We start from the raw sequence: 26195 nt of genomic DNA, 5'->3' as shown, positions 1-26195 counted from the left end.
AACACAAATGTTTAAAAAGTTTTCTCAAATCACTTCATTTCTTCGCAACAGACTACGTATCATCAAATTATTGTTTTGAAAAGCGAATAATCGAATAGTAGAAAACATCTCTGAGATTTTTCCGTGCATTACGGCTACGCGTCGGTCCTTCAAGGAATTTCGGAAGATTTTCAGATCCAGGTTAACAATGAATTGATGCTGATTCTGGAGTAGGAGAGTCTTATGAAAAATTGTAAAAAATGGTACAAAAATAATGTTTTTTTTTTAAATCAAAATTAATGTTTTCGCATTCGACATTCTGCCCTTTCGATATTTTGTCGCATCGATGATTGTGCTTTCGACATTTTAGCACTCGCCATATTGCCTTTTGACATTTTGTCACCCAGCCATCCTGGAAGCATTTCAAAACACTGGTTACTGGAGAACGGGAAATGTAAGGCGACTTTGCTTGGCATAGTGACGGAATCTTCATGCTTTTGGCAATAACTATCAATAACTTGATTTACGGTCGCTGTTCAATGAAGTTACAAGGAATTTGTTACTTATTCCTGGCAACCTAATTATAGTTGAACTGTTGATCTTGAATTTTGTAAAAAATAGGGTCATTTTTGTGATTCCTCCAATACAATTACAGTCAACCCTCCATGAGTCGATATTGAATGGATCATCGACTCATGGAAATATCGAGTTATGGAACAGAAATGCTATAGAAAGTCGTTTGGAGGGACCATCATCTTCTTCTTCTTTCTGGCATTACGTCCCCACTGGGACAGAGCCTGCTGCTCAGCTTAGTGGTCTTATGAGCACTTCCACAGTTATTAACTGAGAGCTTACTGTGCCAATGACCATTTTTGCATGTGTATATCGTGTGGCAGGTACGAAGATACTCTATGCCCTGGGAAGTCGAGAAAATTTCCAACCCGAAAAGATCCTCGACCGGTGGGATTTGAACCCACGACCCTCAACTTGGTCTTGCTGAATAGCTGCGCGTTTACCGCTACGGCTATCTGGGCTCCCATAGTAACCATGAAATTTGATTTTTAGTACGGTTCCATGAGTCGATTTCGAGTAATGAAACATCGACTCATGGAGGTTTAACTGTATTAACAAAAACAACTATTCAGAAAATAAAGAGAGGCCTAAACATTTTCATAAATTTCCCAATAATAAAAAAATGTATCGGAAAAAAACATCCAATCAGAACACATGTAAATGTATCAACGTAGCTGAAAGGATTTGTAGGAAAAAAATGTTTAAGAAAATACTCAGAAAGAACAAAAGAAAAATTAGTTAGTGTACCGTGCTGCATCAATACCCGGACACCTAAGCTGCCATGAATGTTAAAAATCCGTTTTGAATAGGTTTTCTTTAAAAGTGATCCAAGTGTTTTTATGCAACGAATACTTTCGTGTTTCATCTAGGCAAAAATGATCAATTTTCCGACAAAACTGAAAAATTCAACATAAAAATAATTAAAACAATGGAGCATGTCTTATGCTTATATCCGGACACCAGCACAAATCATGTCTGTAAATCCGCACACTTTTGAATCAAAATCCGGACAGCTATTTATAAACATACTTCTAATCAATCACTAACTGTAAAACTTTTTAAATCAACTGAATTTATAATGCTCTTATGAACTGGAGCAATGCGTATGTTTCTAAATAATAATAAATCTTCGAGCTGTTTATTTAGTGGAATACCTATAAGTAGATGAAAAACTAGACTCGTGTCTAGTACATGACACTGTAGACGGCCTTACAGTTGAGGTCAAAATACGCGTATCCGTCAAAGGATACAAACTCTAGTGGAATTAAATGGTATAGTACTAAATTCGGTTTGTTCATCTACTTGTTTTTAAATGGTTAAACACATTAAAATGTGAGCAAATGTGTGCATTAACTGGACTGAGACGACTGTGGGTTGAACTGCACCAATCATTAATAAGTAAGTTTCCGCACTAAACAACGCTCTGACTATTTTTTATCATTAATCTCACTTGTAATGATTGTCTTGAAAGTTTTCTTCCGGTCTTACTTGTGAATGATGTTCTTACACCTATAAACACAATATTCGATTTCAATGTCCGTGTTTCGATCATCGTTATATTTTTCTCGGAAAAATCTCGTAGTAGAAAGTAAATTGTGAAAGTTTCATTAAGATTGGAAAATGTTCCAATTCTCTGGATTTTTTGGATATTCGTATGGAATCTTCACAGACCATTTTCTCAATGCCTACTTTTTACAGATGGGACTGATTTGTGATTCACGGCAGTATAGCTCTCTGAAGTTGACCATTTTGTGTGGGAAAACGGCTTTGGTGCATTTTATGTGTCCGATACTGTACACAAAAACTCACAGAATATTGATTAGGCCTTCAATAGTATTTTCCACAGGAATATGGAAAGTATGTTAAATACAAAGAGAAATGATAATAAAACAGTAAATGACAATGGTGCTCAACATGCGGTTGTTAAGCGCATAAGGCCCGCAATCCGGCCCTCAATCGAAGCCAAATTCTCAAATTTTCAAGATCACGAATCTGGAGAACCAAACATCGGCTCAAACTGTAAACTTGATCGATTGGTCAGGATCACTCACAACTATCGGAATATTGCTTAGGATTCAAATAGGAATTGACATCTGCCGTAGAGATCGCTAGGAATTTCAAGGACATTCTAAGATTCCTCTGCGATATTTCTGATAATTATCAAGTCACCAATGGAAGTTCTCCAAAGTCTATTAGGATTTTCCAGACTATCACTAGTGATACCCAAATTTCTTTGGAAGCCTTTCCAGAATCTTTCACCAGAAATACTCAAAATACCACGAGAAAGCCACAGTATTCCGCTAAAGAGTGAAATCTTAGCAAGATTTCGCGCAGCATCCACAATAAATCACTATACATTCTCAGGAACCCACAAGACACCTCTAATGTTCGATGGAAATACCCTGATTTCACTTGTATCCTCAAGGATCAGCTGCGAAAATTCTCAGAAGCCTACTATAATAACATAGGATCCCGTAAGAAAACTATTTTACCTAGATATGCATCACCAGGATCTTGGATTTGTATTGAAATTAAGGATTTTGATTAAAATAGTGATATGGAATGCAGCAATGCAGCATACTCCAGCCTCAGCATCGCTGGTATAGAAAGTTGGATCATACACTTAAAAACCACCGTTTACCCAAGGAGGATACCCGAATTATGGTTTCCTGAGGTAAAACTTTTTTGTTTCTCCACAGAAATACTGTCGCATTCTTTTCTATATTGATTGAAGTATATTCAAAATCAAATTCAAATTCATCAACAACAGTGTCATGCATGGTCAAAAATGGTGCTCGTTTGGACCCCATTTGGAGTTGATGCTCAAATTCATACAGTGAAACCTCCATGAGTCGATATTGAAGGGACCATCGACTCATGGAAATATCGAATCATGGAACAGCAATCCTTTGGAAAGCTGTTTGAAGGGACCATCATAGTAACCATGAAATTTAGTTTCCAGTATGGTTCCATGAGTCGATATCGAGTCATGGAACATCGACTCATGGAGGGATCACTGTAGTAGCTTTTGAAAGTTCAAATAAACAAATTTTTGGGGTGTTACTTATCACTGTTGCAGTTTGATCATCGTTATCAACAAGCACATTCATACAACAGACAAATAGCTAAAACACTCCCAATCATACTCTTCGCACGGTTGATGATTTAATTGAGAATACAAAATGAACACCGCTAGCGCATGACGGCTTACCATAGTAGCATGTCCGAAAGAACTTGAAACTATTGAGAATCAGCGCTACAGGTCCAAAGCCCTGATAAAGGTGGATGGTTGTGATGGCTATGACCGTGCTCATCATATATAGAACAAACATTGCTGTATCGTGTCAGCCTCTCTAGCACGATGTAGGTAGCGCAACCCTGGTTAGGTAGCCTATCGCAAAAAAGTTGGATCTTGGAACGTGAGAATTTTGAATGAATCCGCGCGTGTTGGGCTCCTGGCTCGTGAACTGCGGAATATCGGCGTGAACGTGGCAGCTATCCAGGAAATACGCTGTTCGAGAACCGGAGAACGTGAATTCCGAGCGGTGGACCCCATCGCCAACACTTCATTCAAGTCTACATCTACTACAGCCGTGGCGACAGAGCAGAACGTGGAGTTGGCTTCATAGTGATTGGGAAGCAGATGAAGCGAATTATTCGGTGGAAACCGGTAAGCGACCCAATCTTCAAGTTTTTCAACTACAGCCTGATCAGCATATATGCGCCAACGAACAAGAAGCCCGATGACATGAAGGATGAGTTCTATGAGAGCCTGGATAAGGCCTACGGAGAGTGCCCAAAACAAGATGTCAAGAAAGTCATCGGCAGCGCAAATGCGCAGATCGGGAAAGAAAATTTCTTCCGACCCGTCATTGGAACGGAAAGCCTTCATTCCGTTACCAATACTAATGGCCTGCGGCTAGTAACCTTCGTTGCTGCTAGAGGGATGGCAATCAGCAGTACCTACTTCGCACGAAAGAATATCCGCAATCACACCTGGCGACACCCGAGTGACGATGCCTGCTCCCAAATAGACCACGTGCTGGTTGATGGGCGACATTTCTCAAATGTCATGGATTTCAGGACCTTCCGAGGCCTTAATATCGACTCGGATCATTATCTCTTTGTAGCTAACAAGGGAGGGTCACGATAGCGTCCCCCGGGGTTTTCATCCGGACTATTTTTGTTGGATTCTACATGTCAAAATATGGAAAAATCCAAAGCCTTTCGGGTGATGGGCCAGTGGTGTAGCCAGGAGGGGCTCTCAAAGGGGCAATTTTTTGCATATCGAATATTAATGTAAAATTTTCTTATCCAACAAAATAAATAATTTTGATGCTGATTGTAGTAGAAAGAAGGAGAAGGCATATTAATCTATATGAATAATGCATATTTACTTCACAAAAGGCGTAGTCAGGGTGAAAACTCTGGAGTACAATTTTATAATAATTCTGGAGTACAATTTTATAATAACATAACATTATTTAGTATCAATTTCTCACCAGTTCACGCTATCCCTTTACTAAGAAAAAGAAAAGAGCCAAATATTTCCTCCAGTGGTGTAGACAGAAAGGGCAATGTAAACTAGTATTTTTCAAAATTACACTTTTCAGCACATAGAACAGTCAAAGTTTGTCTGTAAATAAAACGATTCTGCTATTAGCAAGGGCATAAGTATGGTTAAATTTTCTTATATTAAAATATTATAAAAGAAATTCTCCATTGCTCTAGTTAAAAATCACTATAATAAAGGAGAAAAAAAATCTTGATTTCTCATTGTTATATGAATAATGTATCTCTTACATATGCACCAGTCGGTGTTGCATAAATGAATATGGCCAAAAATCTTCTATGACTCTTCCAAGCAAATGATTTTGATTTTTTTTTATTGATTTTGTAAATTTGCAAATAATACAATATAATCATGTTAACATTTCTGAAATATCGACTCAACATATATTATAAAATAAATCCAATGTATTATAGAAAGTACGTAAATCAACAGGTACAGCAAAATCAAATAAATTGTAATAAAAAATATACGTATGGGGCTATCCATTAATTATGTAAGGGTTTATGGGGGGAGGGGGGGTTTGAGATTTCTTACGCGCCATACGATTTATTTTTAATGTTCATACAAAAAATCTTACCATGGGGGGTGGGGGGGTTGTAAAACCCTAAAAATTGTCTTACGTAATTTATGGATCGCCCCTATACAATGATGTCAGGATGTATCCCCAACGTAATTGTTTGTTCTTGCTGGAACTATCGAAAACGATCTTGAAAATGAAAATGAAAACAATTTATGATCTTATCACTTTCCACTATGAACCACAAGTATTTTATGAATGGCCCTTCGCTTTCATTGATAGATACACAAAAAATATGCCGTATGAATGAATGTAGCACGTTTGAATGATTGTACTCGTGACGATCACAGTGTTCATTCATAGCATTGGAAAAAAGTTGACACGCTCTTGAATTTGCTTGACGTATACTTCACACTTACATAGGCATGCCGTATTTCGTACTGAAAAGCGTCCTGATTCAGTTCGTTGAATGACAATTCTTTTATATTTTCGCGTGTGCAAAGAGTTTGGATTAAAATATTACCGTTTTAAGTGTGAATCCCTACATTTAGGTAACAAATTTTGCTAGATTCATATCCGGATATTTTGCTCAATTCAGTTTCGCTTAAACAGTTTGAACGGATTCATAATGAGACCTGGAGTTATAATCAAGCTGCTGGCCAATTTTTTTGGTACATCGGAAGCAGCTCCGACGAAAGACGAATTTATCGTTTTTCATCAAATCAAGTCAAATTTGCAGGAAGAATACATTACAGTGGATGAATACACTACGTTGATTTTCGATGATGCTGCGTCGGAAGCATCAATGGATGATGATTTCGGTGACGATACGTTAGTGGCTGACGAACCATCAGAATCCATTTCCGGAATAGCTAGCAGCAGCAGTTTTTCAACGTACGTTCCCTCACCACCCCAGATATCAACATTTCCCGAGGGGTATCTCGCTGATGCGTACCGGCTGTGGACAAAACAACCACGAACAGGATTCAAAAGCGATGAATTACACCAACTGTGTTTACCAGGTAAATCAATCGATTCGAGCCCGCGTGTACCGTTCAGCACAGTAATGTCAAGGAAAAAACGTATTAAGAATAAGAGCGTGATGAAAAGATTTGAGAAATCACTTAAATCAGCAGGATCATCGAAACGATATCTACAAAAAACAATCAATATTGAAGTACTGAAATGCTTTTTGGAAGCCAGGAATAGCAGTACGATTATACGATCGTACCTTACGTATATGGGCAATGGATGTTAAAAAGAAACTGGATCCCGAAAATGTATTGTCATTTTGCGCTTCCGAATCGTGGGTTAAAAAGTTCAAGTTGAAAAATAAGATAGTATCGAGGAAAATTACTCATAAAGTAAGCAAGAAGTGGACAGACATTAACGATACCGTACAAAATCAGGCTAACGAATTTGCAAACAGTATAATTTCATTAATTTCGGAAGAACATCTTTACGATTATGAGGTTTTCAACGCAGATCAATCCAGGTTTGAGAAAGAGTTTCATTCTGACAGAACATTAGCCATTAAGGGCAGTAAGCAAGTTTTTGGAAGAGTAGGTTCAGTAGCAGCTACGACTCATTCTTACATGATAATGCCTGTACTCGTCATGAACGGGACGCTGCTTCCCCATATGTATGTTCTAGTTTCAGAGCCCTCCGGTCGGTTTCCAGTCCATACAGCAATCGACTATCCAAATATCAAAGCATTTGCAGGGAAAACAGCAAACATGTCGAAGCAAGATTTGAAGGTTTTTTTTGGATGAGGTTCTGTGGCCGGATTTGGTTGGAAGAGAAAATGTCCTTCTGTTGGTCGATTCCTGGACCTCCAATAAAGATGATAACCTTTATAAATCGACAGTCCCCAAAAACGTAAAATTCATCAAACGATTGATTCCAGCTAAATGTACTGGTATCGTGCAACCGGCCGATGTGTACTTCTTCCGTCCATATAAAAACTTCGTCCGGTTTTTGACAGACACACTACTGATAGCTAAGGACAACGTAAATATTTGGCATCGGGACTATTTTCTGCGAATTCAATCTTTTGCACACTATCAGTTTAGTGCCAAACGGTTTGAAAATCTGATACGTTTTGCTTTTTTTAAATGCGGTTATATTGTAAATCATCCAGGGCCATTCGATACTCCTATTGATTATTGCTGCGAAAGAATTCAAAGTGATGAATGTACAGAAACAGACTGCGAACAAACTGCGTTTATCAGATGTGCACATTGTGAAAAAGTATTCTGCATTGTTCATACACTGATAAAACGACTACACACGTTCTGTAAATGAATAAACAGTCTGAAACATTGGTTTGATTTTAAATAAATGTGGCACCCAGCATTCTCTTGTTTTATTTAATAAAAGTATTTCATAATTGTTGTTCTTTGTTATTATTTTATTTTTGGGATGTTGGATAATTTATAATGAACGTTTAAACATTGACAGAAAGAGATCTGTAAGATATATACTGTTAAACCTCGATCGAGTCGAACTCCTTATAATGTACCCTCAATGTTATATAACTAGACATAATGCATACATCCATACTGAAGCATCCATAAGTCATTTGAAATCGACTTCAATAAATTTTAATTATCACTTAATGTTTCGATTTTAACTTTTGAATGTAACGAGTTGAATGTAAATAAATCGTAGCTCATAATTAGAACCCGTATCTCCATATTTGCTCCATGCTAAATATAGCCCGTAAAAAGCCCTTTCTGTCTACACCACTGGAGAAAATATCTGGCTCACCTTCTTTTTTCTTGGTATAGGTGGAATAGTGTGAACTGGTCAGAAATTGATACTAAATAATGTTATGTTATTATGAAATTGTACTCCCGAGTTTTCACCCTGACTACGCCCTTGGTGTAGTAAATATGCATTATTCATAAAGAATCATATGCCTTCTCCTTGTTTCTACTACAATCAGCATCAAAATTATTTATTTTGTTGGATAAGAAAATTTTACATTAATATTCGATATGCAAAAAATTGCCCCTTTGAGAGCCCCTCCTGGCTACACCACTGGCCCATCACCCGAAAGGCTTTGGATTTTTTCATATTTTGACATGTAGAATCCAACAAAAATAGTCCGGATGAAAACCCCGGGGGACGCTATCGTGACCCTCCCTTGTAAAACTTGGGCGCGGTTATCCAGCGTCATGAGTTCCAGAACAAACAGAATTTTGCGCTTCAATATACAACGCTTGTCGACCGACGGGGTAGCTGCACAGTACCGCCAGCAGCTAGACGAGCAGTTGGGAAGAATAAACGAAGCTGGAGATGTCGAAAGCCCGTGGGATCCTATCCACGAAGCTGTGACAACAACGGCGCGGGAAGTGATCGGCACTGGTCAACGACGAAGACGAAATGACTGGTTCGAGGAAGAGTGCCAGAGAGTGACAGACATGAAGGATGTCGCCAGAAAGTACCCGGCAGCAGGCTCGATAGAAAATCCTCTGCGATGCAAAGAGGAGGCGATTTTGCCGTTTTTCTGAGGAGAAAAAAATAAACTCAAAATTTTCAATACAGATCCTCAAGCGATCCGAGTGAGAGTGTAAAAAAATGCGAGGATTTTTTTCAGGTACTCTCTCTCTCTCTCGTTGCGATGCTCACCATCACTCACACTTCAAACGAACTCTTGAGTCTGCCGCCCGAACAGACAGTCCTCGGGGAGTTGTGAGAGCACCCTTTTTTTATGGAATTTTACTCGGTTGTGTTTTGTGCTGCATCTTCCACGCTCATTTTTCGTTGCCTCTGCAGGTAGAGATAGAGTCAGACTTGGTAGTGTAGATGCTGAGGTAGTGTTTGATGGGGATGTCTTTGAAGTTGTTGAAGCATCTGTTTACCTTGGAACACTTGTGACCTGTGACAACGACGTTTCCCGTGAAGTGAAAAGACGTGTTGGGGCTGCGAATAGGGCCTTTTGCGGACTACGTAACCAGCTTAGGGGTCATGCACAAATTACGTCATGCTCCGAGGGGCAGTGTTGCATTTTGAACTGAACGCGAGCAGATGAGCAAGCCAATTGTTCTTCGAAATTGATTTTGATCACAGTAATCATTGATCATTGTTAATTTTTTTCAAGTGCTCTTGAACTCTCAGTTCAGTTCTAAAATTTGAACGCGTTCAAAATCAAACAAACTTGATACCGTCGATGGGGGTGAAAATGAGTTAAAACATAATCTGAAATATGCCATAAAAAAAAAACATTTCCAGTTGTTTTAGCCCAATGTCACACCTTCGATTGACAGAGAATGGGTAAATTTTCATAGATTTAATGATCAGTGAAAAATTTATAATTTCGAATATATTTTCAACATTTACAAACACCCACCCCTTACCCACCGAATTTACAGCAAATATTGACACGCTGAAGAGAGTAGTGGTAAAACAAGACACGTTTTTTAATAATGAGGATGAATTATGCAAAACTAAAAATAGCTTGTTCTGAATCCCAGCTATTTTTTCTATGTACTGTTTAGTTTCCCTACAAAGACATTTCTTCACAAAGATATGAAGTGTTTTAGCACTTCCTCAAAGAACACAACTGATCTTGTACATTGTAACATAATGAGAACAAGTTTATTGTTGGAGTATGTTTGGATTTCTTAATTTATAAGCTAATATTAACATTTAAGGTTATTGGGTGATATGCAAGTTACAGAATGTTACTTTTACAAATCTTCGTAATCTAAAACAACGCAATTAAACAAATCTTCATTTAGCTTCACAAACAATATGTTCGCCAGATTTTCGTCGGAGAGCTGCAGTCTTCTATCAGTGAGGATCACGCTCAGGGCACTGAATGAACGCTCAACAGATACCTGAGTACATGGGGCTGCTAGAACCATTTGGGATAATTCATATAGTTCTGGCTCAGCTGACCTCACCATTTTCCAATATGAATGTACATTTGTATCAACAGAAACTCGAGGTTGTGTCCCAAACGATTCTAGCTTTTGTTCAAACGTTTTTTGGGATAAGTCGACCGCCGATACTTCGTACGTAGCATTTGTTCAATATTCGAAATCGATGTTTTATCGAACGAAATTTCCTTACTCTGGTCATTTGACTTATTTGAAAATCGGTGTTTGATCTTTTCCCATACGTTGAGCAAGTGCGTCTTAAAAAATAAGAATATAAGTTAATAAATTTAAAATTAGTTGTATTTTTAACTACCTTTGCTGTAACTCTCTGTTCATGGGTAATCAGCTCATTTCCTCTGTAGTTTATTCGTGGATCCAAACTTATTGCTGCCAAAAATGAATTATTATTAAATAAATTGGACTGCCGCTTCTCCATTGCTCCAAGTAAGCTTATTGACAAGGGCGACGCAACTTCTTCCAATTCAATGCGACATGTCAACCAAACGAAATAGAAATCTCCCATGGTTATAGATTCATTCTGCAACTTCAAGGTAGCTGAATAAACTGGTTTGAATGCCTTTGAAAAATCTTCAATAAATTTCCACGTTTTAGATCCAATTCGCAGTGTTTGATCGTTCTTCAAAATATTCTGGATGAACTCTTTATGCTCCATAAAGTATTCAACCAAAGACAAATTAAAGACCTCCATGTCCCTTGCAGTTGCCCAAAATTTTATAACTCATAAGGTAATCTAGAATGCCGTGAAAAGTGTACTGCGATCTGTCAAGCTTGGGTACCTTTTGTACTACCGAGGGACGAAATACAGTACTAGAAGTGGTACCCAATCTGAGCCCGAGTGTGACGGACCTGATTCAACCATCAAATATGCTGAATTCCATCTTGTGTCACATTCAGTGTCGCAATGGGTTTTCTATGTAACTTGAAAATATGTCGCCACTTTTTTTGTGCGAAGCGCAGCAGCAATTTTCTTAATAAACTCGATTTTTTTCTTGAATCTTTTCGATTTGATGACATCGTACACTGCAAGTTGCAACGAATGCGCAGCACAACGGACTCCATCCAGCATGGCCTCGGATAACAACACTTCCTCAGGTTCATCGTTTGTTTCATAGTACCATCAGTGCACCAGTATCCGCTCATGCTCCAGTAGCCCGCTCACACTGAAAAAAGTTGAGTTTGCACAAAGTTAATTTGAAAACTATAGCCGCTATACAGTTCAAATCGACAAATTGAATCATACTGTGGACATTTTTTTGTGTATTTACTCAAATTACATTAGTTTTTAAGCTCGTGAGCGGGCTACTGGAACATGAGCGGATACTGGTACGCTGACGGTATTCATCTTCATTAAAATTATCTTCATCATCAGATTCCCAATCCGCCAATACTGGTGATTCATTATCCTCATAGTCGATTGCACTGGGCTCGTCATTTGGAGCATCTATATCGAAATCTTCATCGTCATTTTTAGTTATATTTACTTGATTGGCGCCGTTATCGGTGGTTATTGAGTAAACTTGATCCAATCCGATTTCATATTTAGCAAGTATCTTATGTATCTCTTCACGAATATTTACCGCCGTTTGTGCAACTTTGATGTCCACCATGCCGAGCGTCCTTACCGTTATTTTCGAATCCTTCAAATATTGTACATTAATACCCAAAATGCTCCGTCCTTTTCTTGTTGCTGAGTCCAACTTCAAACAAACGAATCTGTTTTTCAAATCTTCAGTTATGCGTTTCTTGAATTGGTCAGCTGTGTACTTAACCTTAGACGGTATGTTGTTGCGATTGAGTATTATCTTGAGAGCATCTTGAATTTTTGTCAGAATTTCACAAATACCAGGTTTTTCGAAAATAGACAACGGCAAGCCTCCGGATGTAACCATTTTTACACATGCTCTTGTGAAAAAGTTGGAGTCGATTTCAATTGTCACTTTCATCATTTTCTTGGGTCACGGTTCAGAGTCTTCTAAGCTAACTTCTTCAGGATCAAGGCCTAGCTCTAGAAACCTTTTCGGATGCATGTCTTTTAAGTGGCGCTTCAAATTACTTTTTTTCGTGCACAAAAGATATTTTTGGCATAGCTTGCATTTCGCCGGAGGGGTTTCAATATCTGTGAATTGACTTGCTATAATAGCAGCAGATTCCTTGGATTCGTTTCGATGATGTTAGTTTAGTTTTCGAATCCTAAAACATGAATTTAGTTATATAAAGTAACATTGTAGAGCAATAAAACAAAGATACATACCATTATTGAGAAACGTGTGAAATTTAACCAAAAGCCGGAATAATAAGTTTCATTAACAACCGATCAATCAAATTACGCCACGAAAATGAACTTTGTTCGTCGAGCGAGCAATCAAAGCCTGCTTAAAGTTCAATTTTCTGAACAGAACGCGCGTTCTGTTCAACAGCTCGCCAAGTTCAGTTCATTTTTTTGGAACGCAAATTGAACGCGTTCAAATGCATCACTGCCGAGGGGGGGGTCAAGCCAAGCGTGACAAGTCTTACAAAAATTTCGGAGGACTCATACAAAAAACGTGACAAAGGTGGGGGAGGGGATCAAAAAAGTTGAAATTTAGCGTGACATAATTTGTGTACCATCCCTTAGGTCTCGCAGCTTGCAAACGGAAACAAAATTCGCCCTGTATAAAACATTGATTCTCCCGATGGCTCTCTACGGGCACGAAGCGTGGACGTTGAAAGAGTCAGACCGGAAAGCTCTCGGTGTTTTCGAGCGTAAAGTGCTGTGGATAACACTCAAAAATGGTGTGTGGCGCAAACGCATGAATCGCGAGTTGTATCAAGTGTACAAAGATGCGAATATTATCAAGCGTGTAAAATACGGCAAACTTCAGTGGGCTGGTCACTTAGTGCGAATGTCAGAAGAAAGAAAGAAATCAAGAAAGAAAAAGGTCAGCGGCTTCGGGAAAGACCACCAATACGCTGGCTGTTCCCAGTGAAAGAGGACCTGGCGACCCAAAACGTTCGAGGCAACTGGAAAAGTTTCGCCCAAGACCGACGAAGCTGGAGCTCTATAATACGCCCGCCAACGGTATCAAAGTAGGTATAACTAAGTGGCAGAACTGTTATTAAACTTACGATAAATCTCTACGCTGCAGTTTATTTAATTCAACAGAAGCATAATTGTATTTCAAGTCAATTTTCATTTTTTTTCTATTGAATAGATTATTCTCATACGACATCATAGTAGTGTTACGATACGATTCCTTCATACTCCATAGTTTGTACACTAAAATTGTGAGTACTTCAGTAGTAAGCATTGAGAAACCATTCAAATAAAGTAATTAATTTTCTAGGTTGAAGCTAACAACGAAAAAGAGTGTTTTTGCTGTCCGGATTTGGCGATATATTGCCCCACCCCTACAAAGGCTTCACAAAATATTGTCTTATAATAATCTAACTCTTAAGCATAGTCTATGATTGAAAGAAGGCATAATTATTGAATAAATCATTAGGAGATTGGACGTCAAAATCAATTGCAACATTAGACAACGTAAGAATAGGAAAAATGCGTTTTGTATCATCGGAGTAATTGCAGCAATCGATTAATCTTGATGGATTTTTCTTATTGTTGATAACTTGGGCAAATTAATGTCTTCGTTTGATACTCTTGTTTCAGTAGGAAGTCCAATAGTTTTAGAAGTCTAGAAGTTCCGACTATTCACCGAAATCTGGTCAATCCCGCAATTGCAAGTTTATACCACAAACAAGCAGGCATAACTCTCGGATATATTTTGCTTTTGTTCGAGTTTGACGCTTAGGCACTACCGCCATATAGTTTCCGTAAATCAGCATTTTTAGCATTGAGCGTTAATGTGAGCGGCACTATGTTCTAAATTGATAATTCTTCTAACTGTTATGTACGTTTGTCTGTGTTTATACTTCTTCTTGGTCACATTCTATGGAACGACTCCGAGGTTATCCGCATCTGAGTATGGTGTTTCCCTGGGAGGGAGAAACCAATACAAAATTTCTGTACGTCATAGTGAGCCGGGATTCCGCTGTCACGAACTGTCACTGTGAGCCCAGATCTCAAACATTAGACTAACATGGAAAAAGCGCGTAACTGATTAAAACACATTTTCGCATTTCATCAAAAGTGACAAAAATTGAATGAAAATCAATTCATGCATATAATGTCACAAGTAATGTCACGAGAGGACCTTTTAACTGATTGAATATAAAGTATTGAAAAACGCATGGTTTTACTTTTTCCAATGAAAATTAATATTTGGTGCATAGAAAACTGTGGCCCTTTTTCCATATTTGTCAGGAAAGATCGAAAGTACACAACAAAAGAAAACTAGATTTTCCCCAAGCCTGCCTTGATTGTTGTTGGCAAGCTGGAGTTATCTTGCAGTTCAAACAAACTTTGTTCTATATTTCGTGTGTAGTATCGGTGCCTCCCTCCCAGGTGTTTCCCAACAATGAAAAAGAACATAAAAACCACCGATTATTTATTTTGCCATAGCTGCAGAAAGAGCTGAATTCAAATTATATCACGTTTGAAAATCATAATCTTGTAGACTTCGTTGTTACACTACGCTTACTTCATAGTTATACGCATTGCAGCGGTGGAAAAGAGGGATTAAAAAGCTTAACAAAGATCATGATGTAGGGGAGAACGTTCCAAAACGCACAGTTGAAGCTTTTCCAGCATTTCTTCAAAGCCATATAAAAACTATGCTATATGTAAAGCAGTTTTTTGAAACAGTACTCGCTAAATCTTAGACACAAATGTATATGATGTAAGAACTTGAAATGAACAAATTCAAACCTTCCACGTTGCCCCGCTAGTCCGTTTTGGACCATTCTCCCCTAATTAGAGCAAACCTTAATCTGTTTCCTCATTTCCACAGCTTTGGCGGTCTGCGAGAGTCTCGGCGCCATCATCATCAGCATCAGCTCAATCTATCTTCCTCCGATGCACAGTTCCTGAATGGGAATGGCGTTGTACAGCAAGTCCATCATTACAGTAAGCTCGTGTTTACCCTTTTTAAGCGATGCTGCTGGGCCATGATTGAATGCGACTCCTGCATGACTGAGTGGTTGATTATGCGAAGTTGTGTGTGCGGGGTTTTGTGGTTCACGCAATTGGAAAATTCGTACGAAAAAGAGTGCGTTTGTGGAAAACTGAATTCAAGCAATGAAGCAGGATGCGATTGAAATTAATGTTTTTTTATTTCTAATTTCTTATCGTTGCAGGTCGGAGTAGAGTAGCAAATTCTCAGATTAAAGTGACGAAAATGTTGCTGATAGTTTCAACGGTTTTCGTTTGCCTTAATCTGCCAAGCTATGCAGTTCGAGTGAAAATATTTCTCGGGGTAAGTATATTAGGTTGTAAGGGAATTTATTGGCTTTATTATTTGTTCTTAGGTGTAATAAATCCCGCAAAGAGAAAAAATAAATTTAAAATGCTTAAGAATAACTAGTAAGATGAGCGATGAGCAATTCCCGATGAATTCTAATAGTTTGCTTATCTTGTAATAGATGGGAAAATATGACATGTTGTGGTTCTACACTATCAAAAATGCCACATTATCAAAGATACGGTTTTACGGTTTATGAAAATGTCTGATTTTGATCACAATTAGTTAAAATGTTTATCGCTAAGAGATTTTGGACCGAATTCAGGTTCCACTACAACTAAGCTATCCATGATTAGTGGTGGACTCTTTAAAATTAAAAAACATGGAAATCAGGTGAATAAAATTCACATAAAAAATTGGTTTAGTGTAGATATAAAAACGGTTTAATAAAAACCAATTATTTCCATGAGACCTTACCGACAGTTCATCATCCTATTTGCTGAGCACAAATTACTGCGGCAATTTAGACAATTGATTTGACGACGACCCCATCGGTATCTGACACCAACATAAATCGTGCGTTACCAGTAGGTATCATAACGCAGCATGTGATGGAGAAGGTGCGTTCATGATAGCCGACAGCGGGTATTTCATCATACTCATCACACGCGAGGAAGCTTTGTTTGCGTTCTACTCAACTCGTAGAGCACCACTTTTGTGCTGTTGTTGTTTCACTATCTTGAGGTGAACATATAAAACATAAAATAGAATTGCTTAAAGAAGAAGGCTTGCTTCTTCAGCTACCAAGAACAAGAGCGTGTTGCGTCACACTAAGGGATATTTGAACAATCTAGCTGGTCAAAAGTATCACAAAACAAATATTTTATTCTATATGTTCAGTTAGTGGTGAAATAAGGTATTATGATTACCAACGACGGGTACGATGTCAAGGTTTCGATTATTATGGAATTTTCTTCGTAAAACGATGTATATTGGATAATACGGGTAACTTTGATAGTGCGGAACCCACAACATACTAAGTGAAATACCATAATTTCTGTTAATCGGTTAAGCAAAACGAATGTAAAACTGAATAATATTAGTATGACACTTCATGTAAGAGCTATTTTTATTTGAATCGAGAACATTTGAGGCTTTTTATACGGATATTAAAAATTGACACAATTTTAGCATTTTCGAAACGCTTACAAACAATCTGTTCTACGATCACTATTTGATGTAGTTTTGAATAGTTGGCCACTTATCTTTGACAGTCTAGTTATCATAGAACTTGAATACGGTCTCAAATCCCCTAGCGAAAAGCATTTTCACAAACTGGGACCATTTTTGTAATCTAAGTCAGAAATTTCCATATATCATTAAACGCCTAGAGGTATGCAATGTCCTACAAATGTTCGTAATTCATTCAATTTTGTTCGATTCATACTCCATTATCAAAGTTACCCCAAAACAGAAAACCGACTTTCGATTATATGAAAATCTTTTGGCAATCTATCAACTGCAATCGATAGCTAGGATGCCAGTACTTGTTTTAAAAATATAAATTATAGTTCTTTGAAACAGCATGCATAAATATCCAAGTATTCTTCGAAAAAACTATCAAAGTTACCCCGTTTTATGGTAGGTTTTCTAGCAGGAGCACCTCCGGCAGTCTGAACAAAAGCTTGGCGTACTCGTCCATCTGCAGCTGTTAATACTTTAAGAATGCGTTCACGCACCCATCCCTTGCGCTTAGGTTTGACTTCACCGAACCATTTCGTGCGTTTAGTTAGGGCTGGGAGATATTTCCTAGTCCAACGCCTCCATAATAAATCCAGTTGCTTCTGATTTGCTGTCCACGATCCTTTCAGAAGAGATACTTCATCAACTGTCGGTACAATTGGCAAAATAATCCCAGAAGATCTTCCCAAAAAAAAAAATGCTTTGGGTTCAATGCCTCCTGCTCCATCGAGTCCAGAGGCGAGCTGCAGTTGACTATGGCTTCTGCCTTCGCTAAAACGGTCATTAAAGATTCATCGTCCAAATTTTGGATGCCATCCTGAATGGAGGTCAAAGCCATCTTAACATATCAGTTTCTGTACTGGTAAATTTTGCAGCAAGGCTTTTGTTAATCTGCTCTCTAATAAGACGATCAGCACCTTGGAAGCAAGTAGCGTTATCGCAGTAGATCTCAGCAAGGCTTCCTCGTCGACAGATGAATCTGCGAACACCTACGGGATTAATTTCACATGAATCGCACGTATCGTTAAGCATGTGAATATGGCCACCCAACGCTCGACCTGACTATGATTGACCTTCATCAATAGAGGCCCAAAATAGTTTGGGCCACATTATGTAAAAAGTCTAAAGGAGACAGCCTAGCATATGGTAGAGCAGCCATTCGTGATACAGCAGATTGGGCTCGACGTTTCTTGCACAACTGACATTGATTGAATACCTGGCGAACTTGAGTACGTAGCTGAGCTATGCCGTACTTCGTTGATGACAGCTTCATTGTTGGCGTGTAATAATTTACGATGATGATCCTCCAGCACCAACATAGTCAAACGATGTTGTTTTGGGAAGATTACAGGGAATTTCATTTCGGGTGGCACATGCTGAGCTGCACTAATTCTGCTATCCATACGCAAAACTTCTGCTGCGTCAAATGTCAGAGATATTTGGTGAAGAACACGGTGGTGGTTTGGTGAAAGGTTGGCGCTTCTCAACCGGAAGCCCTTCATTATTGGTCAGTGCAGCTAACTCGTCGGCATACGACTTCCATTGTACTGCTCGAAACAAACATTCTTCTGCCCTTTGGTACTCAGGTTGTGTCAAATGATCGATGCTTTTTGCCTTCGACTGATAATCGACAATCATTCAAAAACCGGCAAAAATAAGCCATCACACGTAGCCTCCTTTTCCAAGAAGAGAATCTTTCGACATCCAGTAATTTGAACATGTAGTTTACGATGAGCACAGCAGGCCCGTATTTCATTCGTCACCATTCCAGGTGTTTTTTTAATGGCCACTGGTGTGCAGGGTAACTAAGAAAAACTACGGGACCACCGTACCCCAAAACGCACGCCATAAGCTCCAGACAGGGAATGGTCACTGGTTCCAATGGGCCCACATTGGTTTCTGCAGCCACAAAAGCCACCTTTGCTGGACCATAAGCATTCGTTATCCGGAAACACGAGACGCACGAATATGCTGTCATGCTCTCATTCACAAACATGTGGATTTCTAATGTTGAAAGATTTCCTGAAAAAAATAATAGCATCTTGGAATTCGTATAGCTTCGATGCTGTCTAGCACATTCATCCATTACTTGCATCGTTCAAACGTTTCGTTGCAGATGTGTTCGTCCCAACCAGTTCCTTCGGGCCAAGTTTCCGGTGACAACAATTTTCTGAATATCAAGTACGGCGCTAAGAAACCTTGATGATCGAAGATTGACATGACGCATCTTGCTAGCTGTCGTTTCGTTGGCCTGATGTTATTCTCTCTTATCGCTGGGCAATGTCTTCAGGCATTGAGGTGTTGAATCGGAATTCGTCCACTCTAGTGTCCCAAAGTAGCGTTGGGCGATTTTAAATCGATGTTCCGAAAATCGATGTTTGCTTTCCGATTAATCGATTTTTTGAATCGATGTTTGGAGCATCTAAAATCGGATGAATCGATTCTCTTCATTCGATTCTTTGATTCGATTCATTTTGTTGAAATCGTTAAATATTTCTTAATAAGTTTGTGGAAAAGAAACCATATTTTGAACTAATCTTGAAGTAGTAAATCTGGTCGATTGATTTTCGAAACTGATTTGATTGAAAGATGTTGAAATCGATTGCAAATGCATTTGGTCTCATTTCAAGCTTCATAAATGTCAGTTTTCATTCGATTCGAATTGATTTGAAAACATCGATTCAAAGGATTCGATTAAATCGGTGAATCGATTCGGCAGTTCAAATGTGAATCGATTCAGTAACATCGATGTTCTGAACAAATTTGCTCAACGCTACCCCAAAGTATTCCGAGAACCCGTTCCGATTGATTTTCTAAGCCTGACTTCGAACCGATAATGTTTTGTTACTTTACTTTAAGGATTGTTGTTCTAGGACAGCGCGTTGATTACTACACCAATTCCTAATTTCAAACCCACCGTACTTGTGGATTGCTTTCACCTGTGCAGCAACTTGGGCAGCTTCTTCTATGGTTGCAAAGCTGTTAAGGTTATTATCCACGTAGTGGTTGTGGATGGGTGAAAGATGACTGGACAATGCATACCATTGGTACTTCGCGTACCTGCAGGTATAATATAGACCCCATTTGTGCTCTTAGCCTCTTGTCCAGTAACTCCTATCCCTACCTCCCCGTGCTGCAGCATGGGGTACGAGTAACCGTAGGGAAGATCAGGAAATCAACCCCGGTAGGGCCTTGCTCGTATGCTGACAGGGAAGGGGGTCTCCTCTCTTCTGAGGATGTAGCTAATCAGAGCGTCTGTTCTCCATGTTAGGGGCGGCTCAAATCAGCATCTGTTCTCCATGTTAGGAGCGGCTGATCATCGCCCTAGTGTCAGCGTGGGACTCTAAACAGTGCTGTGCACGATGGTCCTCTGGCGAGACAGGGATTTGGTGCAGGCCTTACAAGCCAGCCGTAAAAATCATCAGTACAGGAAGCATACAATGTAAATTCGCAAGTGACGATGACTATAAGGACGCTTTCTATGCGCAGCTCGAGCGTGAATACGACAGCTGCCCAAGTCATGATTTCAAAATCGTTATCGGAGATCTCAACGCTCAGGTTGGCCAGGTGGAGGAATTTAGAGCGATTATAGGGAAGTTCAGCGCTCACCAGCGAACGAAAACGGCCTTAGATTGATTGATTTCGCCGCCTCCAAGAACATGGTCATACGTAGTACCTACTTCCAGCACAGCCACAAGTATCGGTACACCTAAAGATCACCCTAACAAACTGAATCGCAAATCGATCACGTTTTGATTGATGGAAGACACTTCTCGGACATTATCGACGTCAGAACCTATCGCGGCGCAAACATCGATTTGCGCTAACCTTGTGATGGTTGTAGTGCGCCAAAGACTTTCCGTTGTGGACAACATTCGGTACCGACGCCCGCCACGGTACAATCTGGAACGACTCAAGCTACCCGAAGTCGCATCTGATTACGCGCAAATCCTTGAAGCAGTGTTGCCGAAAGAGGGAGAGCTCACCGGAGCCCCTCTTGAGGACTGCTGGAGTAGTGTCAAAGCGACGGAACGGTTGGCTCGACGAGGAGTGTAAGACGGTTTTGGACGAGAAGAATTCAGTGCGGGCGATTTTGCTGCAGCAAGGCACCCGTTAAAACGTGGGACGATACAAACAGCAAACCCATCTATTCCGGGATAAAAAGCGCCGCCTGGAAGAGTTGGAGTGCGAAGAGATTGAGTAGCTGTATCGTTCTCAAGAAACGCGTAAGTTCTACAAGAAACTCAATGCATCCCGCAAAGGCTTTGTGCCGCGGACGAAATGTGCCGGAATAAGGATGAAGGTGTCTTGACGGACGAATGTGAGGTGATTGAAAGGTGGAAGCAGCACTACGATGAACACCTAAATGGCGCAGAAGAGGAAAACCAAGACAGCAGGAGGAATGGCTTCATCAGTACGGCGGATGAGGGTTAAAGATGCTATCAAATAGCTCAAGAACAACATAGCAGCTAGAAAGGATGGTTTTGGAGCGGAACTTATTTAAATGGGCCCGGAAAGGTTGGCCAATTATCTGCACCGATTAATAGCCAGGATCTGGGATACAGAACAGTTACCGGAGGAGTGGAAGGCGGGAATAATATTCCAATATACAACAAGGGTGACAAGTTAGAATGTGAGAACTATCGAGCGATTACCATTCTTAGCGCAGCCTATGAAGTGCTTACTGGAAAGCAGATTTGTGAGAAGTTATCAAGCCAATTTTGTGGATGGGCGATCGACGACCGACCAAATCTGTATGTTGCAGGAGATCCTCCAAAAGTGTCGCGAACATCAAGTCATTACGCACCACCTATTCATCGATTTCAAAGCGGCGCGTTGTGAGAATGCCGGACAACAATTCCGACGCGTAGCCATAACTCACGTAAATGTCCCAGGCTACAGAATTTTTGTCGTATTCGCTTATTCACTCCTCTAAATGATACATTAATGCGAGTATATTGTGAAAAAATGAAGCAATTTGGTGCAGCCGTCTTTGAGTAATGAGCATTTATGCTTCTGGTACCACCCTGGAAAAATAAAGATCTTGAAAACTCTAAAAACCTCATATCGTAATTTTCAGATTTCTCCATGAATACAGAACCGGTTTGTATGATATTTTCAGAGTAGCTCCTTATTACCTGGTATTGTATAGCCCACATATTATTTTTTTGATAAATTGACCAAAAACAAAATGGCCCCAAGGAACATCGGAATATCTTCAAAACCAGATCACCAATGAATAATAATGACACGGCTTCTTAAAAAAGAAGAGTTGTTTGAGGTCTTGTGAAAAAATGGTGCAAAAATATCGAGAAACAAACAAGTTATCACGAATTGAATATTTTTTGGCAGTAAAAAATGAAGCTGCCGGTAGAGGGGTAATAACGGTTCCAAGCGGTAAATACCACACGCGACGAGGATCACCGCTTTTGAGCTCCTCGGGTGAAACACGATGTGCGTAGCCTTTCTGCTCGTACTTAGGACATGTGTTCTGCGCCGTGGTTTTTTGATTTGGAGAAGGGCTTTCTTTTCATCAGATTGGTATCTGAATTGAGAAGGACTTCGAAAAGTGACCTTCTGTTCAGACCGAAGGACTGCTAGAGTGAGCTTTCAGTCAAAGATTGGTTTTTGTATTTGTCCTTCATTGGTTTATAGTTTGGTTACAATTAAGCTACTCTAATAGCTATGTATGGTAAAACGTCCTGGCGACTTGGTTCAAAACATTGATCCATCCGTTTTGTTGTTTGTTCGAGGATTCGAAGAGCACGTTTCTCGTCCGCGGAGATACCGGCGCCGGCCGGTTGTATTGCAACTTCTTCTAAAAATATACTTTCAAGGTTCGGTCCAATATGACCTTCAGAACACTCGCAAACATGGTAGTGACCCAATTGTTGTCCTGCGTCACGATGGCCTCCGTACACGCACCAAGCCTTGTCTTGACGGTTGTTGGACCACCTTCGCATCCTTCCTTCACCTTTAGACTGCCAACTTCAGGTTATCGACGCCGATTAGCAACTGAGGAGTTGTGGTACTCTTGTGTGGGTATGCCTCGCATATGTCCGAATTTATCACCTAACTGTTCAATCGGCAAGCTTTGCCTGGACAATTCGAGTGACTCCGCAGTTCCTACCTCTAACATAATGTACCTCGGTGCTTGTTCATCAGTGCTAGAAATTTCTATTGTTACTCGATGCGAATAATTCTCTTCTCTTGTCACGTGACCAGTCCATTTGAGACATAGCGGATGTAGGTAGGGTGCCGGTGCCATTAGTGGACTACCTAAGCTATAAAAAAATCATAAAAAAATAACGAAAAGCCTTTACAGAGATCAAGGTATCTAGAAGGGAGGTACTTCAATGTGCCAGAATGTTGAATTCGCCATTTTGAAATACTAGGTGACAGCTGGCGAGTTTGTTTTGGTTTGAGGGTGCTAACCAGGGATTGAATCCTGAGAAAATTGAGAGAATCGCTCACGTATCGCTCTCTGTAACTATCATAACATACTGCACATTATGAGAGACTGTTTATCGTATACTGCTACAACTTTGATCAGATTGGGGGGATAGTAGTGTATGATAAAACCCCTCTAAACATGCTCCAAGCTTGGGGGACACTATTGCTATTGGAAGTTCGTGGATTGTTTATCGTGCCAGTAAAGAAAAACACCTATCCCCAACGGTAAACAAGCGAGCAAAATAGGTTTTATCATCGCTCTCTCTTTGGGGCTCTCGCTCACTGCTTCCATTTATCAGACTTGTTACACCTTGCGATACAATGACGATCGTGGACCGCAACAGATGGGATGTTTTTCTTGGCTTGCTTTGATCGTGCTTCATACTCAAATGAGAGCGAATTCTGCAAAGCCTGGTGCTAACTCAAGACGTACCTCCAAACATTTTTCACAGCCACACTCCATCTCGTTTCGTTCTGCTTTTCATTTCACTAGTCATAGAAGAAATGTAGCATCCTAGTAGCTTTTCTTCACTTTAATCAATAAAACACTTGCAATTTTACATTCTCTAAAACACACGAAGAAGGTAAACGTTACTCAGAAATGCGGGAGAAAATTTTCACTTACCAGTAGGATTTTTTTCTGTGGTAAACAATCCCTAACATTCCCATAGAAACGATACATGAAAACATACACGCCAGCAAGCCAGGTCACCAGCTGTCACTTTCACCTCCCCTGTAGCTGACCTCACTTCGCACCCACTGACTGCTTAGATCACTGAACCTCCCTTCAATCAATCTTGACAGAGATCTTTTGGCGTCAACAGAAAGATTTCAACCTTTACTATATGGCTATAAAAATAGAAAAAGAGTGATAAAACTAATTTGTTAACATAAAATCGCTTGAGCCACTATTGGTACACGTTTTCTAGTAGTTGCGCTAGTGCTCCAGTAGTAGACGTTCGGGAGTGAAACAAGGAATTTCAAACTAAATAGTAAATTTTCACATAGGTTTAACATTTTTCTCTCAGAACATTAACTAACATCTATCGAATGAAGGATAAAGATCATCTCTGGGACTTTCTTCATTTTTATACATCCATTTTGAAAACTGCTTCCATCCGTTGATCCACTACTGGAACATGACGGCAACTATTGGTGCAAGGGAGCGAGTTTTTGCGTAAACCTAATTATTTATATGACTTTTTGATAGAATGAAAAGCTGAAATTTGGCAAATCGACTAAACTAGAGTTGATATATCCACCAAAAATAACACATATAGTTTTTATCGAAAAATGTACGTTTTATTGCATAGCCCAATCTACTGGTACATTACAACCATTGGTACCGGCACCCTAGCTCGTCACTTTGAGTGTCGTCACGCAATCTCCACTCGATCATCGAAATATTGAAACCTTCATCGAAGAAGGCGTACCATTTCGATTCATATTACGGATATTTAAGACCTCAGTGAAGTATAACTTATCAAAAAGCATATAAAATGAATCATTCTGTATGATTCCTCTGCGTTATCGAGCCTTCAAAACAATTAACTTTCAATTTGTTGGTGAAGATTTTGATTCCGCAACATGAATAAATTTAAATAAATAGAAATGTGTGGACTTTTCATGATTCTTATTCCGGACGCTTCCTTACTTTTGCCTCATATTCCGGACACTTTTATTCGTAATCCGGACTGCTCATGAAAATCATAGATAGAAATGTCAAATCAATGAAATCATTAATTGAGATCGGCAAACCACTAAAAAGGCATCTATGGCAGCTGAGCATTATAAATTTTCACAGATATCGATGGAAAATGTTGACTAAAACGAGCCTCGAAAGAGAGAACTTTTGAACGGCAAAAATTGAAACATTTCGTATGAAATGTTTCCCATACGAAGTGCAGTGTCCGGAATTTGAAGCTGTCCGTAATACGAATCAAAACGGTATGCAGTGATCTTCTTTGGTTCACTGTACAAAACGACGGGAATTACGCGGAACAACAAAGATGGAATGTCTCTGTTGTAGAAATGGTGATCAAGTGATGCCGGTACACTGGAAGTCGTTGCATCCTTCGCATTGGAGTAAAGAAGTGGATGGTAACGTGTTAAGCAATTCTTGAAGAAATTGTTGGGGATCCAAAAAAAAAGCCACTGAATCTTGAGTAGCATATTGCTTCAAGCTAGAAGGGTTATATTTTTCGTGAGTAAATTTCTTTGTAGTATAAGACTGGCTAACTTACATTTTCAGACGTATGATTCGTCGTTCTATCGATTCGTCATCAACTTTCGCTGTTGTTCGCCCCGGCGGGGTTGCCAGTTTCTCAACAAAGAGTTTAATCACACCAAAGAAACACTAAATTTGGATTGATAATCTTTTAATGTTACTCACGTTTAGGCACTTTTCCGTAGCTAAACCTAGAAGTGATTCAGCGCTAACAAAGATTTGAATAGGGAAAAACTTTGACATTATTCACCAATATAATTAAACTCCACAATATAACATTGTTCCGCAATCGAACAATAGAACAATATTTCAAATTCTGGAATTTTGAACTATTGGCCAGCTAGATACGCCAAGCACCCCTTAGTGCATCAGTTGCACGACTGCCTGT

At 39.5% G+C, this 26195-nt stretch overlaps 1 protein-coding gene across 1 annotated transcript in view; it reads left to right on the top strand.

Annotated features, from left to right (window-relative positions):
• The window catches only part of LOC5564239 (cysteinyl leukotriene receptor 1), a 73027-nt gene that overhangs the window by 26688 nt on the left and 20144 nt on the right, over positions 1 to 26195 (top strand). Inside the window, exons 3-4 of the mRNA XM_021842636.1 lie at positions 15436 to 15551; positions 15782 to 15900. Of these exons, the coding sequence (XP_021698328.1) occupies positions 15436 to 15551; positions 15782 to 15900 (235 nt within the window). The remainder of the gene's footprint in view (positions 1 to 15435; positions 15552 to 15781; positions 15901 to 26195) is intronic.

Source organism: Aedes aegypti, chromosome 2 (assembly GCF_002204515.2).
Source record: "Aedes aegypti strain LVP_AGWG chromosome 2, AaegL5.0 Primary Assembly, whole genome shotgun sequence".
NCBI lineage: Eukaryota > Metazoa > Arthropoda > Insecta > Diptera > Culicidae > Aedes > Aedes aegypti.
The sequence above is the reverse complement of the archived record's forward strand: the minus strand, read 5'-3'. Positions and strand labels throughout refer to the sequence as shown.